We start from the raw sequence: 23,810 nt of genomic DNA, 5'->3' as shown, positions 1-23,810 counted from the left end.
TGGAGCACTGGCACACAGGTTCAATACCCCGCACAGTGGGTTAAAGATCTGTCATTGCCGCACTGTAGCATAGGTCACAACTGCAGCTATGATCTGATCCCTGGCCCAGGAACTCCATATGCCACAGGAGGGCCAAAAAAAAAAAAAAAAAAAAAGAAAAGAAAAACAAAGCAAAAACACTCTAGTTTCTAAAATCCATTTAAGGGTAGGGCCCCATGGATCTGAGTCCTGTGCAGGCACCCAGGGCCTCACACTTGGTTAATGCTCTGTTGTCACTGTCTTAAAACTTAATAATTTTACATTTGAACTTGTGTCTTGTAAGTGAAGTCCCATGGGACAGTGGAGCACCTGCATGAACAGAAGAGATCTGTGATGTGCATGTGAGCAGTTCCTTGACAGATTCTAAGAAATACTAAACCTTAAGCAAAAGGCATAACTTAAAATGGTGTATTGTTTTAACAAGTAATATTTATTAAAAAAAAATGAAAAGGAAGCTCAGTTTAAAGACTAGGCTCAGCTCAGCTTGAGAGGAAAAAACAAAACAAAAATAAAGCCCTCACCAAAACTCCAACCAAAAATCAGTCAAGTAATTACCAAAATTCTGTACCTTTGGTCTAAGATGGTATACTTTTAACTTTCTGATAAGGTAATATTACAATCTCCAAATATATCAAAACACATATTATTTAAAAATAAGAAATTAAATATATTCTATGATAACCACAGAAAGGTATGAAAAACAGGAATAGAATTAATTGTTAAAAATGAATTAAATGGGAGTTCCTGTCCTGACGCAGTGGTTAATGAATCCGACTAGAAACGATGAAGTTGCGGGTTTGATCCCTACCCTTGGTCAGTGGGTTAATGATCTGGCGTTGCCGTGAGCTGTGGTGTAGGTTGCAGATGTGGCTGGGATCCTGCGTTGCTGTGGCTCTGGCATAGGCTTGTTCCGATTAGACCCCTAGTCTGGGAACCTCCATATGCCACGGGAGCAGCCCAAAAAAATGCCAAAAAGACAAAAAAAAAAGAATTAAAGGGAGTTCCCATCGTGGTGCAGCAGAAGCAAATCTGACTAGGAACCATGAGGTTATGGGTTTGATCCTTGGCCTTGCTAGTGGGTTAAGGATCTGGCATTGCCATGAGCTGTGGTGTAGGTCACAGACGCGGCTCGGATCGTGCGTTGCTGTAGCTCTGGTGTAGGCTGGCAGCTATAGCTCTGATTAGGCTCCTAGCCTGGGAACCTCCATGTGCTGTGGGTGTGGCCCTAAAAAGACCAAAAAAAAAAAAAGGACAAAAATAAAAATGAATTAAACCCACTTTATCGAAGTTTTACACAAGGCTAAATGTAGTAATGTTTGCTATTTACTGTATATGTTTATGTTGTTTTAGTTAAAATGGTTAAGAACAGTGACACTAAATTTGGAATTGCAATTTAAATTGTTTATGAAAGGTAATAATTTTGTCATAACACTTAAAAAATCAATTTTCAAAGGCAAGATAGATAAGTTTAATTAACCTAGCCTTCATCATAATATGATGTCATTGAGGCTCTTTTCCCACCAGAACTTCCTGGCCATAAAATCATCTATTTTTAAAAAACATGATAATCATCTTAGGTAAAATTCAAAATTTAATGCATTGTTCATAAGGTAATGGGCTCATCCCAGTCTCTGTTTTAGTGGTTAATATTTAGGCTGTAGAGTCAGGCCTGGGCTAACTTTTGGTACTATTATATAGTCTGAGTTTAAGAAGTTATTTAAATCTCTAAATCTATTGGAATATCCATAAGAACTAGGTCAAAAACTTAAATTTCCATATAAAGTTTTCTTGTGGAGATAAACTTAGAGAAATGCATATAAAGTGTTGAGTTGCACCTGTACAGAGCAAATACTGACATAAGTTTATTATTAGTAATGGGTTTTGCTGCAAGTAGCAAACAAAAAATGTTGCTTCCTTGTAAATGACAGGAGTTTATTTTTTCCCACATGACAAGAAATCTGGCAGCTTATCTCAGCATGGATGCGATAAGAAAGCCAACTGGACCCCAGGCACCCAAAGGGGGAGGGTGAAAGGCAGGGAGGCAGGCGCTGAGGGCGGCTGGGTCAGTGCCAATTAAAATCCCTCCCTCCCAGAAGTCTGACCCAGTGGGGCTGCCATCTTTATCCCTTTGGTCAGAATTGGGGTGCCCAGGAATACAGGTTAGTGAGTCTTCTAGTTTTCCTGCTGGGAGCCGTTCGTGAAGGTCTGCCTGCTGACAAAGTCCAGGAGACTGAGGACTCCAGACTGCACAGCATGTCTGGGAAAGCGATGGTCCTGCTTCTTCTCTGCCTGCTTATGCTGTTAATAAAAACTGCAAGAGCTGGGAAATTGCTGTCAAATAAAGTTCCCCGAAAAAAGACCCCAGGGAGGGTAAACGTCAGGGCTTAGTGTTTACCCACAGATTCCTACTATTCCTACTATTCCCCCTTGTTCTATGATTATCATTCACTTCTGAGTTTCCTTCCTTGTTTCTATACAGACCGTATTAGACTGTTACAGTTTAACTTGTGGAAAACCCTGGAGACAAAAGAGAGGCTTGAGGCACAGGTCTCTCCATGCTCCAGCAGGTAGCTCTTTTCTTTGCTAGGGACTAGTTGATGAATAGGGTAGATATTGGGCTTTAGTTATAGAAAAACTTGTGCAGTTTGCACCAGGCAATTGTATACAGGTCAGGAAATTACCTACTTTCAGTCAATTGCTTATTGCTATGCCAGGCCTACTGGCCCAACCCTAAGAAGTGTCAATGCTGTGGTTTCTAGTTTTATAAGAATAAAAATAACCTTTGATATATATGATTAACCTTTAGTAGAATATAGTTTGGTCTTAGGTTTTAGACACATAGAAATACTTTTAATTATAAAGTTAATAGGTTCATGCTTTTGCTACAAAGTTAGATCATTAACATGAATGCATTTAATTCTGAAAAGTCAAGTGGAAAGTACAAAAAAGAACATTGTTTGTGTTCCCAAATGTACCTGGTCATGTGCTGGGTCATAAGGCAACATCTGACGGAGTGGAAAGTTAAAAAATATCACCAGATGTATAACGCATGACATGTGCCAAAGGTAAGTAAAAATTGTATATAAGCATGGTTGATTCAATTAATAAACGAGCAGTCCAGCTCTCTGAAAAAGAGACAAAGAGGCTGTCTCCGTGTTCTTGCTGCCGACACCGTCCATCCCTGCAGGAACATCCCTGGCTGCTGGAGCTGGACTCCTGCATTTTCCCTCTTCTGTTTTAGAGGAAAGTCAGGGGGGAGCGGGCCTGAATGGCTTTGGAGTATCTGCAAACGTCCTTATTATTCCATTATTTTCCCTCTTAAAGTCACAGAGGATTTGTCTGTGAAATGAAAGTTTTCTGGCTTAAAGATCTCCCAGGTTGCTCTCCACAATGACCTTCTGTTCAAAGGCTGTTTATCTAAACCCCAAGTATTCTCATAATAAACTCTATGCATACCACCCAAGTCCCCTCAGGTGTCCAGGCCCTGGGAATGCTGCCAGTGTTGGGCCTCAATGGCCACCTTGGCCTTAGAGAGCATCCTTAACCAAGGATACTCACATCTTCCTGGGGAAGACCACAACCAATGTCCAGTCCATGCCGGGCTTCAAGGACTGGCTTCCCCACTTCATCTGTGGCAGCTCTGAAGGTCCTTCCAGCTGCAGAGCTCCTCGTAGGGTTGGAAAAGACCTCTACTGAAACCACACTGAAGCCAGCTTTTGCCCCCTGCCCAATCCCTCTTCCTCCCCTCTCCTCCTGCACCGGTTGAACTTCCTGCATCTAGTGTCTGTCTCAGTCTGTTCCTAGGGAACACAACTGTAACAGTTCCTTAAAGATGGTCCTAAAGGACCCTATCCCTGCACCTTCTGTCAGACCCTCCACATTTGCTGGAAGTCTCATAGGCATTAAGCATTGACAGGGCTGAAATATTTAGAAGCAACAACAACAAAAAAATCAGCTTAAGTGAAGGGTTAATTGGATGTTCTGAGACCAAAAAATATCTAAAAAGGAAGAGAGCATCTAGGACAGTGATGGTATCAAGACCAGGATTTGGTCATTTCCTAATAGAAGGTGCAAGATATAAACACATTTCTATTAACAGTGGCTACTCAAGTCCCTGGGAATCCACATAAGGTGGTATAAATATCTCAGCTTCTTAAACAAACAGACTTTATGCTTCAATTCCAGCTCCATTATATAAGACACTATATACTTGAGTAACTCCATCCTACAGAGGTGCTAAGTTCCTTTGTCTCTGAAGGATGGGGATGGGAGTAAGTGAGAAAATACATAGCCACAGCTCTTCACACTGGTGCTTCTGCGAATGTGAGCAAGTGGAGTTTGGATATTTTTTTTTCTGCCCAGGAGTGCTGGTAAAGAAAATGCTGATATTGGAAAGTGAGGTGACCTAGATTAGTACTTTTCAAACCCTTTAAGCAGAATTATTTTTCTTTTTTCAAACAAGATTTTGCAAATAAAGCAAGGTAAAATCAGGCTTTTAATAAGCATAAATTTTGTAAGTTCAAGTATATTGTGGTTAAAAATTAGTCAATGGAATCCAAGGAGAATACTAAGATGAACAGAAAATTTTGAAATCAAGCTATGGGCAGCAGGTACAGACATATTGGCTCCACCACCTGTTTTTTACTATGGTTTTTTTTGTTGTTGTTGTTGCACAGTATAACAAAATCTTGACTCATGCAAATATCTGCAAATGAAAACAGTTTAGAACAGTTTGACCTGCAATCTCAGGATATTTCTCAGTTAAATTGTGTTGATGGGAAACTTTTATGCTAAGGCCTGCAGAAAACCTTATGTATAAGGTTATGTTAATGCATTGGTGGCTTTTGATATGGTAAAAACTGATATATAGTATTTTTGGGTGTAAGCATTGTTCTTTAGCACACTTTAAAAACAGCTTAAATTATTTTTTTGAAAATGAAATTAGACTCAAACATTTTTGGAGGCCTGGGACCCCACGGAACAGTTTGAAAACCACAAGGTTTGATGGAGTTTGATGGAGAAATTCCAAATATTTGAATCTAGGATTCTTCTGTCATTGGCTACTTGGCAAATCTACCAAAGGCCACTTACTAAGACACTTAACACTGTCCCCTGAATGGATGGGACATTGTACTGTACCTTTGGTTCATCCTCTGGTGGCTTCTGAGGGAAGCTTGGGGGGGTATAAAGTACTCAATGCCTGGCACAGGTTAAGTGCTCCATACATGGTTGTGGACATGAATGTCACATTGTCATCACCAGGGGTGCCCACCAACAAAGCAAAGAGCAACTCTGTAGGATGGAGTTTGATGGGGGAAAAACATCTGTGTGTTGGTCAAGGAGGCAGCAACTTGGGTTAGCAGGTAAGTCACTATACTCAAATGATAGCACAAGAGCTTGTAAGAAAACTACTGGATGGAGGATGGAGGCTTACAGTGCAGGCAGACAGGAGTTAAGCAGATGGCACTCAGCCTAATTCCCTCACATTTGAGGTTTATATAGCTTCAGTATCAGTTACAGAGGCACAGCAACCACTCCAACGCAAGAGAAATCTGTGTCTATTTTTGTAACTCTCATTTCTTTAACACCTATCGTGATGCTGTGCAAAAAGTAGGCACATGATACATGCTTGCAAATCAGTGAAAAGCCAGACTGAGCCAAATCTTTTTATTCTAAATCCAGCTATTTGAATTGTCAGAGGGTAGCAGACACAAAGCCAACCTTGAATCTAGCATGAGTGGGGACCCCCAAACTAAGCAACCATCACAACATGGGGGCAGCTATGCCATTTTAGTTCTGAAAGGGTGCTTATTCAGGGTCTGTAGTACTACTGACTCAACTAGTTCCAACAAAATAGAATGTCCAAAATATAGATATAAGTAATATTAAGTAGATATAATTTTCATCACTACGTGAATTTTTCTTTGGCATACACAGAAGTATATATATATAAGTTTTCCTGTATTCAAGTGCTTGGATCAGGAAGTGAAATTCCACCAAAACCCAAATGACTCCTTCCCCTAGAGCATGAATGATGCTAAACAATGGGGAACAAGGAAGAGATGTTGCCCATGACAACCAACAGCCATCAGGGTGTTTTGGAGACACAAAGTGGGAAAAACACTAGAGAGTCTTTCTTTCAAAAGCAATTGACTATATCATTTTTCTAACAGTGCAAACATGTAATTTTCATTTATTGGCTGACTTCTATGAGTCCTCTTGTGTTCTATCACACTGGATTTCAAAAACTGAAAAATCACAAATGAGGGTTACTTTTTACTACTTTGTCTCCAGTATCTTTAACTCAGAAAAATCTTTTCTTTCGTTCTGTATTTGAATAACAACAAATAGCACAGATACCTTATTTATTTATTTATTTATTTATTTAGTTAGTTAGTTAGTTAGTTATTTGCCACACTTGTGGCATGTGTTAAGTTTCTAGGTTGGGGATTGAATCTGGACCACATCAGTGACCTGAATTAAGGTGGATCCTTAACCTACTGTGACATAAGAGAACTCAATCACAGATACTTCCTAATGGTAATCTATAGCTAACAGTTAATGATTCGCCCTCATTTTCAGGAGAAAGTGTGTCCCTGGTGCTGATTCAGGGGAAGCACTGCCAAGGCTGCAGTTCCATTCTCCAACTCTATTATGCCCCCATCCCCTGATGTGCATCCATTTGTTGCTTGATTTTACTTTTCACCCTTTTAATACTGTCCTACACATACAAAATGTTGATTTCTGGCCCAGAGCTGGTTCTCACTCACTTCTGATAAAGTTTCACATCTCATTCATTTTCTACCATCTTGTCTTTCCCCGTGCTTCTCTCCTCTCACTTGGAATTGCTGACTCTATTTTCAATGGCTTCCCCCTTCCCTTCTTCCAGTAGAAGGTCTACTCATACTTAAGAATTATCGACTACTTCCTTGGAAGCCTTCTTTGAAATGAGTCCAAACCCACAGCATCCTTCTTTTCTGAATTTCTGCTAGAATTACATTCTGCTCCACACACTCAACACTCACTTTCATCACTGATTCATTCCTGAATTCCTACAAGCACCACTTATTGCTTAGTTGCACCTCAGCTGTTGTGAAGTAAATGTCATGTTTGATAAACTTCACTTTTATCTGCCACAAGGCTCAGCACAGAGCCTTCAACACTTACTGATCAACTTAACTAGGTCAGTGTCTCCACCTCCTAAAATATAAAACTCCTGATGGTACGATTCTCTTTTTGCTGCACTTTGCAGGACATCACAGATACTCTGGCCTATCAATGCTTTCTGCTAGTGTCAGTGGCCCTGGATCTGGAACATCCTGTTACAGCTCCTTACCTGGATTAAAAACTGGAAACCAGCGGTAGAATTCATTCTTATAGGGGACCGTGTCAAACTCACTGCACTGCATCTGCCGAAACGTTGGTGTATCCGGGCGACAGGGGTGGACGTTGCACAGGCGATAGCGTTTTCTCTCTCCAGTGCAGTACTTCCCTCCAAACTTTGGTCTACGCATAAAACACACAAGCTGTATTTCAATTTCCTTAAAGGCCAGCACCTTCCTTTAAAAACTTTCTGGCATCTGACCATACCCTTTCCTTGCCAAACTATGCTCTCTAGCTTCAAAACACACCTTTTGAATAAATTCTTCAAATTTCACACTTTGTTGTTGTTGTTGTTGTTGTTTCCACAAACATTCAGTCCCAAGTGTATAGTTGCCTATTTTGAAATAGTTTGACCCCTTCCTTTGACCACACAATCAATCAGTTGTCTGGGCATGAGTTGTGTCTTTATATTTGTTTCCACCTCTTCATTCCCACAATCACCAAACTAGTCCACCCTTTATCTCTTTTCCTGTCTCCCTTCTTTTTCCTCATTTGACCTACTGTACACATGACTCCCTGACTAATTTTTATGACATCCTTAATTGTCTTGGTTTCCTGTTTAAAAACCTTTAATGGTACCCAATGGCCAAAGAACCAAGCCCAGCCTCTTGAGCTTGGCATTCAAGGCCCTCATGATCCTGACTTATCTCACCTAAACAACTTTTCTTCCCATATTCCCTTCACTTGCATATCGCCACAGTACTACAAGCTCACTTATTTACTATTTTTCTTTTTCTGTGTCTCCAGATAGATTTCTCTTCTCTTAAGTCTCTAAATATCTACTTACTGCCCATGCTTTAAGGACCAAATAAATGCTATATCATCTCCATCATGAATCCTTCCAGAATTACTGCCAGAAGTAATCTCTTTCTCCTCTTAAATGACACTTCATTATCCTACTGTAAGCACTTCCTGCATGTATCACTCCCAAAGATAATTCTTTGACCAAGGCAGTTCACAGTCATTGACTCCATGTAAGAAGTACTAAGAATTGTCCTTGATAGTTGAGGTTTTGCTGGTTTCCTATTGGTGAGGATGCAGTTACATGCTCTGACTTGGCACCTTTTCCATTCATTTCCATCCAAGAGCCCTTTAGGATTTCTCTAGGGATACAGTCTTAGGATCAGTTGGTCATACACTAACATGAATCATAGAGTGGAATCTGTGACCATGTTTCCATTGTCATTGTTCTCAATGAACTTAAGCAAACCAGCTATTTAGATCAGACATGGTTACTCACCTAAGGACACTCTGAAAAACTGTGGCCTCTAAGAAGGGAGTTAGGACCATGTTCTCCCTGAAGTGAAATGATATCCCTTTTCTGATAATCATGGGTCACTGGCCATCCTCCCAGGAAAGCTATGGCAGCGACTGATATACAACACGGCCAGTAGGTGCCAGAGCAAATATCCTTTATTTCCTAATCTCTAAAATGGAAATTACTCTTCTGATCACAAACATAAAATAAACAAACCATATGACAAACCAAGGAAACAAACCATAAAATAAGGATTTTCTGTGAAAATATTCTATAAGTAATTTCTGGTTTTGAATTTTTGAAGTCATGGGACACTTGCATTTAAACCAAAGGATAAGATTTTAAAACAATTTTGTCCCAAATCCTCAAATGTATACTTAATCTATGTACAGGAAATGAAAAAGATATCATAATAACTACATTTACTAATAATTTTATGTAGTATATATTGTGTTAAACTCTTCATAGATATTAATTTATTAATCCTTATGAGAAATTATATATATATATATACACATAGTTTATATACATATATATAGTTTATATTGCATATATATGTATACATGCACATATATACATATAGGAATATATTTATTAATAAAAAAGAGAAGTAAAATTTGGAACTGAGATACTGAGGGAATTGTAATCTTATTTATCACTTGGCTTTTAAAAGATATAACCCTTTCCCTTCGATGCTGACTAATGTAAATCTAGGTAAAAGAAGCTTAATACATTTCCTACTATAGGAGTCATCACATGTATACTTTCATTATACTTGAGAGCTAGTGTACCAGGAAATAATGAAATTAAGAATGTAATATATGTATTTTGAAATCAAGGAAACATAAATTTAATTCATATATAATATTACACAAACTTAAAATATGGACAAATTAAGCAATCTGATTAAAAAATTGAAAGTCACTTGTGAAATAATGTCTATGGAATACTTAATGGCTAATATGGAACTCTGAGGTTTACAAAATCCTTATCCAAGACATTAGAAATAATTATCCTCAAAAAATGTGCCCAGTTATTTGATTAGTTACCTAAGGGAAGAAAAATATTTTTATAGAATTATACATTCATTGTGATGGAAAGAAAGCTATAAGCTCATCAGTGCTAACTAATCCCCACTGATAGAATGGGGTTATTGAGAAGGATTTAACTGCATAATCTCCTAGAGGTTTTCAGATAGATTGTACTTAAAAATTTTTGCTTATTTCTCCAAATGATGGAATCAGCTTACTCATCCAAGTTCCAATAAGAATCCAGCACCAAGCAAAAAAGAACTGCTTTTTTTTGTCATGCTCTGTGACTCTTCTTCTAGCTCCCTTTGTCTTTGAGGAACACACTTAGTTTCCCTAACTAGGCTTGGGGTCACTGATGTCATGCCATCCATGACTGGTCTCCCAGTGTTCAAGGAAGGAAGAGAAACATCTTTGGCTGGACTTACTCCGGGTTGTTGCAGAGCCTCTCTGCACTCTGGGCTCCAGCCCCACAGGTCCTGGTACAGTGGGACCAAGGTGACCAGCGGCCCCAGCCTCCGGGAATGCTCTCTGGTTTCTTGCCTACTGTGATACACTTGCCAGCCATGCACCACTGGAAAGGGAAGAGGCAGGAGATGCATGTGTCAAGAAGGTTCCAATAGCAAGCTAAGTCAGCAACCCTAGCAGTCCAAACTTAGTCCTCCCTGAGCAAGCAGGCCTCCTACACTCACACAATAGATATTACAAACAAAGAGAGCCTCATAAAAGAATTTCTGAGAGTGCTGGGTTTCAAAAATAGAGGATTTCATAAATTAAAGATAAATTTACAGTGCCTAGTTGCAGTGAATACAGGAGTGCTACTTAAAGTGCGACTGACCGGATTGCATGCCAGAATGCACATCAACACACCACTTCCTTCATTGAAAAGGTCTTACTATGAAAAGCATATCAGCTGACTATGCTTAGTTGTTCAGTAACGTAACTGATTGACTTTCCGGTACAAGCTTGTTAGCTTGCTGCTGACCATAATAAACATTTTGCAGACTGGCACTGTGATAACACATCTTTACAGCCTCTATGGGTATTGAATGTTTGCAACAGATAACTCATCCTCCCGCAAAAAGTCCACTCAAAAAAACACAAAACACAAGTTGTTAAGATGTTGACGTTCTTCTAATATTAAGTCAAATTTCTGCTTTCCTGTAACTCTGCCTATTATTTCCAGTTCTGGTGGTTCAGGAAAAAAACTGCTCTCTCCCTCTTCAAAAGAATGCTTCAATAACTATCAATTTCGGACAGCAAACATACAAAAAGGGAAACTATACAGGCAAGTTTGTTGTTAGGAATGGCCACATTTATTGGAGGATTGGGTATGTTTCTTCTTCCGGCCTCCTCTTCCTCATTTCTGATCACTGTGTATTTTGATCAAGTTCTAGAATCTTCATGATGGGTCATGCCACACCCAAGCTGCATAAAAATGCCCACTAAACACCTAAATCCTAGGCCCACAACAAACCCAAATGGTCTTGTTGAGCAGCTCATGTTACCCAGTTCCCAGGCAGTCTGTAGGATATCTAACCTCTCTGAGTTCTTGAGTATCTGGTTTTCCTGCTTAGTAAGGTGGGCAGGACTTAAGAAATACAGTCAGGTCAGATGATGAGAAAGACGATAACAAGTGGTCTAAATTTGGCATCTTTGGAAAGAAGATGCCACTGGCTTGTCCTTCCCAGTCTCCAATAAGGAGGGGGAAAAAAGGTGAAAATGAAGGTTAATAATAAGCTTGGCAGAAGTTACTGCCCACAAACTCCACAGAAGTTCATCAGGGAAAGACAGACTAGATGTTTTACAAGTCAAGTGTGGAATGGGGCCACTTTTCCTAACTACTTGTTTCTGGTGAAGGCTCAAAAGGAGTGGAAGTGGAATCCTTCTCTTTGGCAGGACTCACTGTGTGATGATCTCCATTCACCCAGAGGTAGCTGCTCTCCAGCACCTTCTCCCAGGCTCTTCCCAACAACACTAAGCCCACCACCTGCCACCTTTCTTCCTCAGTCTGACACATCACTGACACATCACCTTCTTCTCACCACATCGTGTCCCATCTGCAGCAGCGTCCAGCTTGGAGCGACAAAAGCCTTTCACTGAGCACCATAGTGTCTGGCAAACATTCTGGAAAAACAAATGTGGAACCGTACTTTTTTGTATTTGCATAACTTGCACAAAAACATATCTACAGTTATGGTGAAATATTCACACACTCACCCACATACCCACAATAAATGCTGCTGTTGTGGTGAGAAAGAGTGATGGGAAGTAATCACTCAAGAAATCTCAGTTCACACTTAACTTGGAGTTTGTCTCAGTCATAAAAGTGGTCTGTAGTCCATACTGAGCAGTGTAAGGATGGGAGATAAGACGTACTTCCCAAGAGTTGCATTTCTACATGTGTGGCCCAATACCCAGTACTCCTTTGGCAAGACAACTTCTGACACTAGGCATCAAAGACAAATCCAGACTGTAATGGAAGGCAATCTGCTTATAAACAACAGGGTAGTTAACTTGAGCCTGCTCACTGAAGAAAGGGAAACCATTCCATCTAGAAAAATCTCAGAGTTCCCGTCGTGGTGCAGTGGTTAACGAATTTGACTAGGAACCATGAGGTTGCAGGTTCGATCCCTGGCCTTGCTCAGTGGGTTGAGGATCCAGCGTTGCCATGAGCTGTGGTGTAGGTCGCAGACACGCTCAGATCTGGTGTTGCTGTGGCTGTGGCGTAGGCCCTAAACTGGGAACCTCCATATGCTGCAGGTGCAGCCCTAGAAAAGAAAAAAAAAAAAAGAAAGAAAGAAAAATCTCAGCTTATTTACTTATTACTCAAAGTAGCTAGTTTGTTTTAGCTGCCAGGGAGTGAACTGGATATTCCTTCTCATTTTGCCTTCTGCAATAGGAACAAGGGAAGGTTGACAAAGTTCTTACCTTTCATCTGAAATGGCTCAGCTGCTTCCATTCACCTTTTAATCTTTCTTCTATCTATGCATCTTCCAACATTCCAACTACTTATTGTACTCTAGATTCAATATGATCTTTCATCATAGGATTTCATATTTTTAAACTATTTTAGAAAATTCTTAATATTTATCTCTTTAAATCTTGCCTCTCCTTGATTACTTCTATTCTCTTTTGCAACTCATAATTGTTGTTGATGGACCTTCCTAGTCTGTCCTTCATGATTTGACTTTACTTTCATATTTTTGGGTTCTTAATTTTCTTTTATATAAAAAGGCTAGATTTCTATCAGGAAAAGGCCAGCCTCTGCTCTATCACACAACTCTGAGAAATACTCAAGTAGGATGAGAAGTAACTTTCTCAGCTTTAAACTTCAACTGATTGATTTTCTCTTCAGCTGTGTCAAGTTTGCTATTATTACATCCACTGAATTTAAAGTCAATGATATTTTTCATTTCTAGAGGCTGTACATATATATCTACTTTACGTATATCCTATAGTGCCTTTTTTCTTTTTCTCATAAACAACTCTTCTTTTATGCATCTAATTTATTATCCCTATCTAAAAAATTCAATTACCCACAGCTCTTTAAGATTTATTGTCTCTCCTCACTTAGCTAAAGTTTCCTCAAACAAGGCTATAACCCTAAAGGGCTACCCCCTGAGGGAAAGGGTGAACTGAAAGAAACCTTAGGACACACCCAGGAAACTTGTCTGTTTAGACTTTAGAATGAGTAATGAAATGTCGTCCCTGAGAGTTTGTGTCCATACTGGTCCTGATGCCACTCATGCAGTTCGTCAAACAACATCCAACCAGGGATGGCCATGAAAGTTCTCTCTGAAGGAATGCGCCAGCCTTTTAAGCCCTAAATAATAGCCTAACCTAAAGATTCATAACCAAGAGGTCACAATAACTGCAAATACAGACAAAAGGAAAATAATACACAATAAGTGAGAGTCAGAAGAAAACCCAAATAGGAGAAACAGACCCATTCAGACTCAGGACATTGGAATTGTCCATTATAATTTGCAACTATAAATTGAAAAATAAATATGCCACATATGATTAAAGAAATAAGAGATCATACTGAGAGTCAGAATTAGGAACAAGAGATCACAAAAAAAAATCAGAGAAAATTTAGAAAATAATCAAAAGGCTTTGTTTTAAGTGAAATAATAGTATAAGTGTTATTAAAAAGTCAATAGACAGGTTAAACAAAGGGCTGGACATATCTGAAAAGAGAACAAATGAGTTGGAAGACAAAGAGAAAGAAATTACACAAGACACAGTGATATAAAGAGATCAAAAATATGAAGGAGAGATTCTAGGATACTTAAGATTAGTGATAAAGTGGAACATACACATGCTTAGAATTCTAGCTTAGAGAGTAGAGGGTTAAAATAATATTTAAGAGATAAGGTAAAAGAGTAAGAGAGAAGATGAATCCTGAAGCTCCTTTTAAGCCATTTTAGAGAATTTGAATTCTATTGTAAAGGAATGGGGAGGCTATCAAATATTATAAGAGGAAAGGTACACAATCAGATTTCCTTCATAAAGGTCATGTGTGTGTGGGGAATGGACCAGAGTTGAGGGGAGGTGGTCAAAGTCCTAGAAAGGAGACCACTCAGGGGACCACTGAAATTGTTGAGGAACTGGTGGATTTTAGAGATATTTAGGAGGCAGAATGGGCATAACCAATTAGTTAACCAGTTAGAATCAAGGGTGAGGGATGTTCACAATAACTTTACCTCTCTGTTGTCTTGCTTGTTCTATCTGAGCAGTTACTTCCTTTTCAAAGCTCTTTTTATATGTCTCTTTCTGTACTTATCTCACTGTATTGAAATTTCTCTGTCTGCCTCCCCAAACAGAGCATGAGTTCCTCAAAGTCAGAGAATTTATCTTATTCATTTCTAGGGGTTCATCCTTTTCACTGTATTCAGTACAAAGCACAGACTCTGGCAGGGGTCAACAAGACTTGCTTTGTTCATGTTTATGTGTTGTTAACACTGATACTTTCACACCCAAAGGGATGAATTCAGAGAGTAGGGAAGATCCAGATCACAAAGGGATGCCATGCAAAGGAGTGGGGACCTTATCCTGCGGTCAGTGACAACCCTAAGAGCAGAGCTGAGCCACAGTTAGGTGGCTTTCATTGAAATAAATTGAGCAACAATGTGAATGGGAGAAAGGTTAGTTAGGAGGTAATTACCATAGTAAGGAGAGGTAATAGAGACTGAATCAAGACATAGTTGTGGGAATGAAGATGACAGGACAGAGCCACAAATTCCCTGAGGTTAAATGTCAGGGCTTGACTTATCATTTCAATGCTGAAAATAGGAAGAAGAATGAATTAAAAATGAATCTTATTCCTCCCATGGGATCTGATGGTGCTCTTCAACCAGAGGGAAAATTTAGGAGCAACGTTAGGGATTATGTTGGTTGCTATGGAGTCTGCAGGTGTGAATCATTGTGATTCTTGAAAAATCACTACAGAATTTTCTCCACTACCACCCAGTTGCAAAGGATACCAAGGAGATGGGTCAAGGAATATAAATGACCCCAACTTCAATCTTTCTGTGCTATAGACATCTCGCCATGAATGGAAAGTTTCCATTTCTGGATCTTCAGATTTCGAAATATTTCCCTGGCCCTTGCTTTAGCATGCTGGATCTCAAGCCTGCACACACCCACCAGAGGCACCAAGATACCCAACACTTACCTCTACTTCCTGGCAGAAGGTGGCATTGGGGCCATATTGCAGCTGGCATTGGTGGTGAACATCATAGATCACTCCAGGGGCGATGACTTTGGACTTCAAGCCTTTCTTTTTGGGAGTGTCATCAAGACAGAACCCCCAGCCTCGGCTGAAAACAAATTAATAGAAATGAGAGCAGTTGCTTCTGATTTCTTCCTAAATGAAAGCTCTAGTCTTTCCTTCAAGAGAAACTTCTATTCCTCTAGTTTACTCTAACCTCCAAGACAACTTTGTTTTTATCAGCCCAATGTGACAGTTGTCTAAAAGGAAATGCAAATCGCATTCCCCATCATTGTTCAGACATGATCTAGGAAATACAAGCAGTGGTAAAATGAGAAAATCATCTTACCCCCAGTGGGGTATAGAGACTACTTATGACTTGTCCTGGTTGTTCTTGCTGGTCCTCAGGATGTAAGTCACAATGGGATCATAAAGAGCCCCCTTAAGACAGGAGCAAGCCACAGGGTAGGATGGGATGGGGATGGAGAGACAGAATCACAGGCTGAGGCTGGAGGCAGAGCTCACCTAGATCTCAAGGTCAGAAAGCAGAAGTGAAACCCACTCCTATTATTACCACCCTGATACTATGACCTGTGAGAGGAACTGCCACTTTTCAAGCCTCAGGAAAAATGCAAATGACTTCCAGTTTACCGACAACCAAGGGAGGCTGTCCTGAGACATGTGTCACTTACTCCAGGAAACGAGTGATGTATTCCTTGCTGCACTTGGACCACGTCAGGGGGGCGGGATTGTACTGGAGCTGGCGGGACATGATGTACGGGTGCCTGCCCACCGGCTCACAGTCATTTTCCTTCCCATCGTGCTGGATGCCAAAGCTGCGGGAAGACACAAAGCACAAGAACATCAAGGAGACAGGTGTGAAACAGGGAGAAAACTGGAGTTTCTCCAAGGTGAAAATAACCCGCAGAGAGCCACCTCTGGACAGAAAGCATCTGATTACAAAGTGGGACTTTGAAGTTGGAGGGGGATAGCTAATTCTCAACTAAAAAGCATAGGAAACATTTTAGGCATGACTTTGATTCAAATATACAACCCTGGGAGTCCAGCGGCTAATTCAAAAACTTCCGTTTGGGAGAAAGCTAAAAGCTTTCACATTGGCACTGCCTTTCTATGAGTCCAGAGTCAGGAGGGCAAATCTTGCTTCCAGCTGCCTTTCTCCTGCTACAGAACCACAGCACAAAAGAAGAAAACCTTCCTTCTTCCTTTTCATCATAATTTAAGAGAAAGCATGAAAGGGGAAGCCTAAGGGAAGCTTTGTCAAAGGCTGCAAGCTTAGAGGGAATGGATTGCTTTCTAGAAGTGTTATGAGTCCTCCAAGATGAGAGATACTGGGGAGAATTTGAGAGTCCAATGATTAAGAGCAGGGTATCTGAAGACAGATGATTTAGATTTGAATTCCAGTTCTGCCACTTAATGATCTGTGAGTTATTGAAACTTGTGCAGCTTCACTGAGTAGAATGGAGTTGTCATCATAGTTCTGGGAGTAGATTTGAATGGAATATAGTTTGAAAATCACTTAGCAAGGTGCCTGGCATATATTTATACTTTTTTTTTCTGGCATAAATGACAGAAAATTTTAATTGCAGTTTTTATCATTGCCTAGCTTATTTTCCTTTTCTAAGTAAGGAAGGTGAGAGTTTGAGATTTGTCAAAAGTCACAGAGCTGCTTTGTGGCAAAACTAGATCTTCCACAGACCTTTTGTCCATGTCTCGCTTGGTCTGTTCCCTGACCTTCCACTGCCAGGGATGACCAGATAAAACAGCCTTGAAAGGCCCTGGAGAGCTTAACTGACCTCCACAGCAAGGGGATGCCTGGGAAAGAGGCAAGCTGACAAGCGTCTGGTTATAAGCCAAGTCTCTGGGATCACCCCTAAGATGCCTTCCAAGGTCCCCCCAAGAATGCTCTCCACTGGCGACTGCTTATCGGACACTTAAAATCTAGAGATGTCGGCTCAACTCTCCAAATCTGAACAAAGGAAAGTATGACCTTTTACTCTGCTAGTGAAATTCAAGCCATCTGATAAGGAAGCTCATATCCAACTTTAATAAAATCTCCTGATCAACATTAGCAACTCTTGCAGAAAACAGTCTTTAGGGGATTTCGAGATTATTTTGTATTACTTTTAACATGTTAAGATGTTATGAACTTAGGGAGTTCCCATCGTGATGCAGCGGAGTCAAATCCGACTGGTATCCATGAAGATGTGGGTTTGATCCCTGGCCTCACTCAGTGGACTGGGGATCCAGCATTGCTATGAGCTGTGGCGTATGTCAGAGATGCAGCTGGGATCCTGAGTTGCTGGGGCTATGGTGTAGGCCAGCAGCTGTAGCTCCAATTCTATCACTAGCCTGGGAATTTCCATATGCCATGGGTGCAGCCCTAAAAAGAAAAAAAAAATAAATAAATTTTAAAAAGAGAAGTTATTAAAAATTCTGATCACTTTCCTGAATATAAAACTTACAAAAGAGTTAGAGAGAGAATCAATCTACAAGGTTCTCACCACACAACCACAAAGAATTTAATCCAATGACTTTTTTTTTTCCAAGTAGACCTCCCCAGGCTGTTGCAGTCCAGTCCCACCCAGTTTCATGAAGTATTCCACAAGTTCATCTGTTCAACAATTAGGAAAAATCCTAAACAAACACGGGTCTAAAAATCTCCATGAATAATAGTTTTCCCAGCACTGGCTATTCCAATAAAATCAGCCATATGGCTGGATCCTATACTCAGAGTGGCTTCAAACCTACACTCTAAATACATCGGTTCTCCCAAAGCTCATTTTGTTCCATCTAAACTTTTTTTTTTTTTTTGTCTTTTGTCTTTTGAGTCCCGCACTCAGGGCATATGGAGGTTCCCAGACTAGGGGTCCAATTGGAGCTGTTGCCGCTGGCCTATGCCAGAGCCATAGCAATGCCAGATCTGAGCCTCATCTGCGACCTACACCAGAGCTCGTGGCAACACAGGATCCTTAACCCACTGAGTGAGGCCAGGGATCGAACCCGCAACCTCATGGTTCCTAGTTAGATTCGTTTCCGCTGTGCCACGATGGGAACACCTAAATTTTTTAATTCACTGAAGCATTTCCCCCTCCAGCTTTATCACTCCTCTGTGCTCCCATCTAATGAGAGGAAAGGAGGGCTATGAATCAAATGTCCTGCTGCACATGTCTACCTACTTTCTCTAAAAGGGGAAGTACTTCTGTCACATGGGGTCAGTAGGTCAATGAATAATGAGGGACAAGGAAAGCACAAGAGGTCAGAGGGATGGAAGGCTTGTTTCCAGGAAGCTACTTTCCAGCAAGTAGGATGAGGTCGAAGAGCAGTTTGGAGTAAGGAGTCCACTACAGTCTGAAACAACTCACTGGGCTGTTGGGTTAGCCTGCTTTCCTATACCTTTGTTTTACAGTCCTGTTAGATGGGCTTGTGAAATTATAGACACGGAATAGCAAACTATGCAATTGCCTGCTAAGTGCTAAGTAATTGGTAGGATATTCCTTGCCTTTTACCATTCATTTTGTGGTGGAGAAGAACCAGCAGAGAACAAGAACCGTGAAAGCATGTACATGAGCTTTTTTAACTCATTCAGGAAATATCAATTTTGTACATGCGACAAATAAATCTCCATGGATGAAATGAACAAAATATCACAATTCAGAAAATTGGGGAATATTGGGTAGATATTGCATTTCAAGTATTCATCTCTATTGTGATAATTTTGTTCCTTGAAAAGATGCTAGGTCTCAGAGAGAGTTTTTTTTTTTAATTTTTTGCTGAAATTGCAAGTTCATTTTTGGTAATTTACCTAATAAGGGATGACAGCTTTGGTATGGATAATCCAGGCATCTCATAAGTGGAATTTCAAAATGTTTTTTTCTCAAAATAAAAATGAAATTATTTATTTAGGCCATAGTACAAGTTAGTTCACTTTCTATTTTGCATCCTACACAATCAGTGATGAAACAAGTGTTTTTATCTTTTAGAGCCGCCCCTGCTGCATAATGGAGGTTCCCAGGCTAGGGGTTGAATCAGAGCTGTAACCACGGGCCTACACCACAGCTCATGGCAACGCCAGATCCTTAACCCACTGAGCGAGGCCAGGGATCGAACCCACCTCCTCATGGATGCTAGTTGGGTTCATTAACCGCTGAGCCATGATGGGAACTCCAATGATGAAACAAGTTTTAAAAAACAATGGAGTATCTTTGTTATTAAACTATAATGCGTATCTTCTTAGGTTAGTGGCTTATTGTATTTTCCTTTTTCTGGGCAGCTGCAGGCAGTTTCATTGATCTGCCCAGTGTTTCTCAGTTTGATCCACAGCTAGTTAGAGCTATACACCTAAAGAAAGAACTAAATATCTCCAAAGCATCTTTTGCTGTGAGCAAAAGGATGCTCCTAAAGTCTTCTCTTAGGTTTTGTAAGCTATCAAAGCTTTTTCCTATCACTCAAACTCAAGCTTATATGTCTTGCTTCAACTTTGTCTTTTTTTTTTTTGGCTGCACCCATGGTATGCAGAGTTCCCAGGCCAGGAGTCAAACCCATGCCACAGCAGTGACAATGCTGAATCCTTAATTTTCAGGCCACTATGGGCCTCCCAATTTTGCCTTTCTTATCAGCAACCCTAAACTATTTTTTTTTTTTTTGCCATTTAAAAGATGGTGTTTTATTTAGGTCATTTGTTTGTGAACTAATGCCTTCTTTTAAAAATTAAACTTTTAATGTATTGTATATTAACATATTATTACATAATTATAGATTCAGTTGCCAGTTGTAAGATATAATACAAAGCGGTCTCATGTACCCTTTACCCACTTTCCCCTCATGGCAGCATCTTGCAAAACTATAATATCACAACTAGGATACTGATATTGATACAGTCAAGACATAGAACATTTTCAGCATCACAAGGATCCCTCATGTTGTACTTTATAGCCACAGCCACTTCCTCTCTCCTCCCTTTCCTCCTTAGATCCTCAGGAGGGTCTATTTCTATAACTTGTTGTTTCAATAATACTATGTAAGTGAGATCTCATAGCATGTAAACTCTGGGGATTGGCTGTTTCACTGAGTAAAACTGTTCAAAGAGTCATCAAAGTCATTGCATGTATCAACAGCTGGTTGCTTTTTTCTGGCTGAGTAGTATTCCATGGGACAGATCTATCACAGTTCATTTAACTCTGTTGAGTTGAAACAACCTGTAGATTGTTTCTGATTTTTACTATTAAGATTAAACATCTATAAAATTCATGTATAGGATTTTATATGAATGTAAATCTTCATTTTTTCCAAGATAAATATCCAGGAATACAACTGCTGGATCATATGGTAGTTTTATTATTGCTTTACTTTTTAAAATTGCCAAACGATTTCCCATAGAGCTTGCACCATTTCACATCCTCACCAACAACTTATGAATGATTCAGGTCCTCTCATCCTTGGCAACATTTGGCATCATCACTGCTTCTGTTTGTTTGTTGTTTGATTTTGTTTTTTCAGTCATTCCGATGGATACGTAGTGCTATCTCATCTTGGTTTTGATTTGCATTGCCCCAATAGCTGTTGGATATCTTTTTGAGTGCCTATTTGCCATTTGTAATCCTTTCTGGTGAAATATCTCTTCATATCTTTTGCCATTTTATATTATTTGTTTTTTTTTACTATTGAGTGTTGAATGTTTATATATTTTAAAAAGAAGTCCTGTTGGATATATGAAGGATTTGCTTCCTAGGATTGCCATAAAAACCACCATAAGCTTGGTGGCTTAAAATAATAGAAATTTTTTCGCTCACAGGCCTGGAGGGTAGAAGTCTAAAATCAAGGTGTCAGCAGCACTATGTACCTCTCTCTCCAGGGAAGAATCTCTGATCTTTCTTTTAGCTTCTTGTGACTCCAGGTTTTTCTGACTCATGGCAGCAACTCTTAACCTCTTCCTCCCGCTTCACATCCTCTTCTGTCCTTTGTGATGCTCTCTGTCCAAATATCCCTCTCCAGCCATTAGGTTTAGGGCCCGCCTCAAATCTAGGGTGATTTCATCTCAAAAGTCTTAACCAATTACATCTGCAAAGACCCTGTTTCCAAAGAAAGTTACATTCTGAGGTTTTGGGTGATTTGAACTGTGGGGAGAGGAACACTATTCCACCCATTTCTCTCAGGCTGTTGCTTTCTCTTCATCCTCTTAAATCAAAACTTTTACATTTTCATGAGTCCAATTTTTAAATTGTTTCTTTTTATGGGTTGTTCTTTTGGCATCAAGGTTAAAAATTATTTCCCAGCTCTACACACTGAAAATTTTCTTCTATTTATTTTCTAAAGGTTTTCTCATTTTCTGTTTTTTATTTATGTTTGTGTTCCATTGTGAGATAATTTTCACATATGGTGTGAGATTTAGGTAGATGTTCTTTCCTTATATTTTTCTATTTTTGTCTCCAGTACCATTTGTGGAGCAGGCTATCTTTCCTCCATTGAATTGCTTCTGTACCTTTATTAAAAAAAAAATCAGTTGGGCATGTTTGTTTGGGACTATTTCTGCATTCTCTGTTCTGTTTCATTGATCTAGCTATTTACCCCTCTGCTCAAACCACACAGTCTTTATTACTGCAGCAGTATAAACCTTGAAATATTATAGGTGATTCTCCTACTTTATTATTCTTTTTCAAATTGTTTTCCTTATTCTAGTTCCTTTGGCTTTCCATATACATTTTAGAAAAATTTTTTCTATACCTCAAAAAATTCTGCTGGAATTTTGATAGTAATATCAAATATCAAGTTAAATCTGTGTGTGTGTTCAAGCAGAATTACATCTTTATTTAGTCTTCCAATTCATGAACACAGTTTGTCTATTTGTTTTGATCTCTTATTCCTTCCTCAGGGATATGCAGTTTTCAGCATACAAACCCTGACCAGGTTTTGTTAGTACAACATGTAATACTCATACGTAAATATTTCACATTTCTGAGTGATTGTGAAAGGTATTGAATTTTTAATTTCAGTGTTCATTGTTAGTCTATAGAGATATGATTGATATTGTATGTTTATATTGAATCTTGTAAGTTTATTAGTACTAACGTGTGTGTGTGTGGGTGTGTGTGTGTGGGTGTGTGTAGATTCCCTGGGTGTATTCTACATATGTAATTATGTTATCTGAAATTAAGGCTGATTTTACACTACATTTCCAATTTGTCTATGTGCTTCTTATTTCCTCTTCTTGCCTTATTACACACACTAAAACTGTAATTATTTTTTCTGTTCCTCAGACATGTTTATTTCCATTGTCCTATCTTCAAGTTTGCTAATCCTTCTTCTGTCTGCACAAATTTGCCATTTTTAAAAATTTTTCACTTTAGTGATTGTACTTTTTAACTCCCAAACTTCTTTTTGTTTTTTTGTTTGTTTGTTTGAATTCTCTCTCTTTATTGAAATTTACATTTAATTCATACATCATTTTCTTGAATTTCTCCACATATTTCTTTAAGCATCTTTAAGGCAGTTGTTTTAAAGTCTTTGTCTAGAATATCTGCCATCAGATCCTTTTCAGGAAAAATTTCTTTTGATTTATTTTTCTTTGAATGAGCCATGCTTTACTTTTTTTTTTTAATGTATTATGATTTTTTTGTGTGTGTGGAAAACCAGACATTTGAATCTAATAATGTGGTAACTCTGGAAATCAGATTCTTCCCCTTCCTTATGGTTTGCTGTTGTTATTATTGTTTTTGTTTTATTAGGCCATTTCTATGCCAGAGAGCAACCTAAGGTGTAAACGTAAGGTCTTCTCAGGTCTCTTCTGATCCTTTCCTTAGACATATGTAATAACGTTCTATTTTTCCAGTTTTACAATTGTTTTTGAAAGTCCTAGTCTTTATTGTATGGCTCCCAAAAGGGAAAAAAGAAAAATAAAGAGGGGAGAAATGGGCATGGGCCCTTTAAATCCTGCGGAAGTTACTTCAGTCAAAGGCGGAAGGGCTTGCTACAATGAGGGGAGGTGCAACGACAATGCTGCCCACCTCTCCCTGCACCTCTGTGATCAGAAAGAGCCATCAGCCATCAGAGCACAGATAACTGATATTTAGAAGACACATATCAAAACATCAAATTTCATTCAAATAATGACCCATTTCTAGTCTGTTAAATAATCCACCAATTAAATCTACAACTCTGTTTTCAGGTATTTAGGAAAATTGTGCTTAAGAAATGTTACCAATAGGTTTTCAACTTTATGGGAGAAATTCCAAAGTCAGGAACGAGAATCATACTTGCCCTTGGCTTTTTTTTTTTTTTTTTTTTACTTAGGTTCCCTTCTTCACAAAGGCGACATGTTATTATAACGATAATGCTAATAACTGCTTAGAAAACTGGGGAAGCATTGATT

The 23,810-nt window shown here is 39.3% G+C and overlaps 1 protein-coding gene across 1 annotated transcript in view; it reads right to left on the bottom strand.

Annotated features, from left to right (window-relative positions):
* ADAMTS12 (ADAM metallopeptidase with thrombospondin type 1 motif 12) overlaps positions 1-23,810 on the bottom strand; it is a 371,922-nt gene that overhangs the window by 116,692 nt on the left and 231,420 nt on the right. The window contains exons 8-12 of the mRNA XM_047767431.1: positions 16,117-16,260; positions 15,389-15,533; positions 11,743-11,835; positions 10,137-10,282; positions 7,376-7,545 (exon numbers count right to left, since the gene is read on the bottom strand). Coding sequence (XP_047623387.1) covers positions 7,376-7,545; positions 10,137-10,282; positions 11,743-11,835; positions 15,389-15,533; positions 16,117-16,260 — 698 coding nt within the window. The remainder of the gene's footprint in view (positions 1-7,375; positions 7,546-10,136; positions 10,283-11,742; positions 11,836-15,388; positions 15,534-16,116; positions 16,261-23,810) is intronic.

Source organism: Phacochoerus africanus, chromosome 1 (genome assembly GCF_016906955.1).
Source record: "Phacochoerus africanus isolate WHEZ1 chromosome 1, ROS_Pafr_v1, whole genome shotgun sequence".
NCBI classification, from domain to species: domain Eukaryota; kingdom Metazoa; phylum Chordata; class Mammalia; order Artiodactyla; family Suidae; genus Phacochoerus; species Phacochoerus africanus.
The sequence above is the reverse complement of the archived record's forward strand: the minus strand, read 5'-3'. Positions and strand labels throughout refer to the sequence as shown.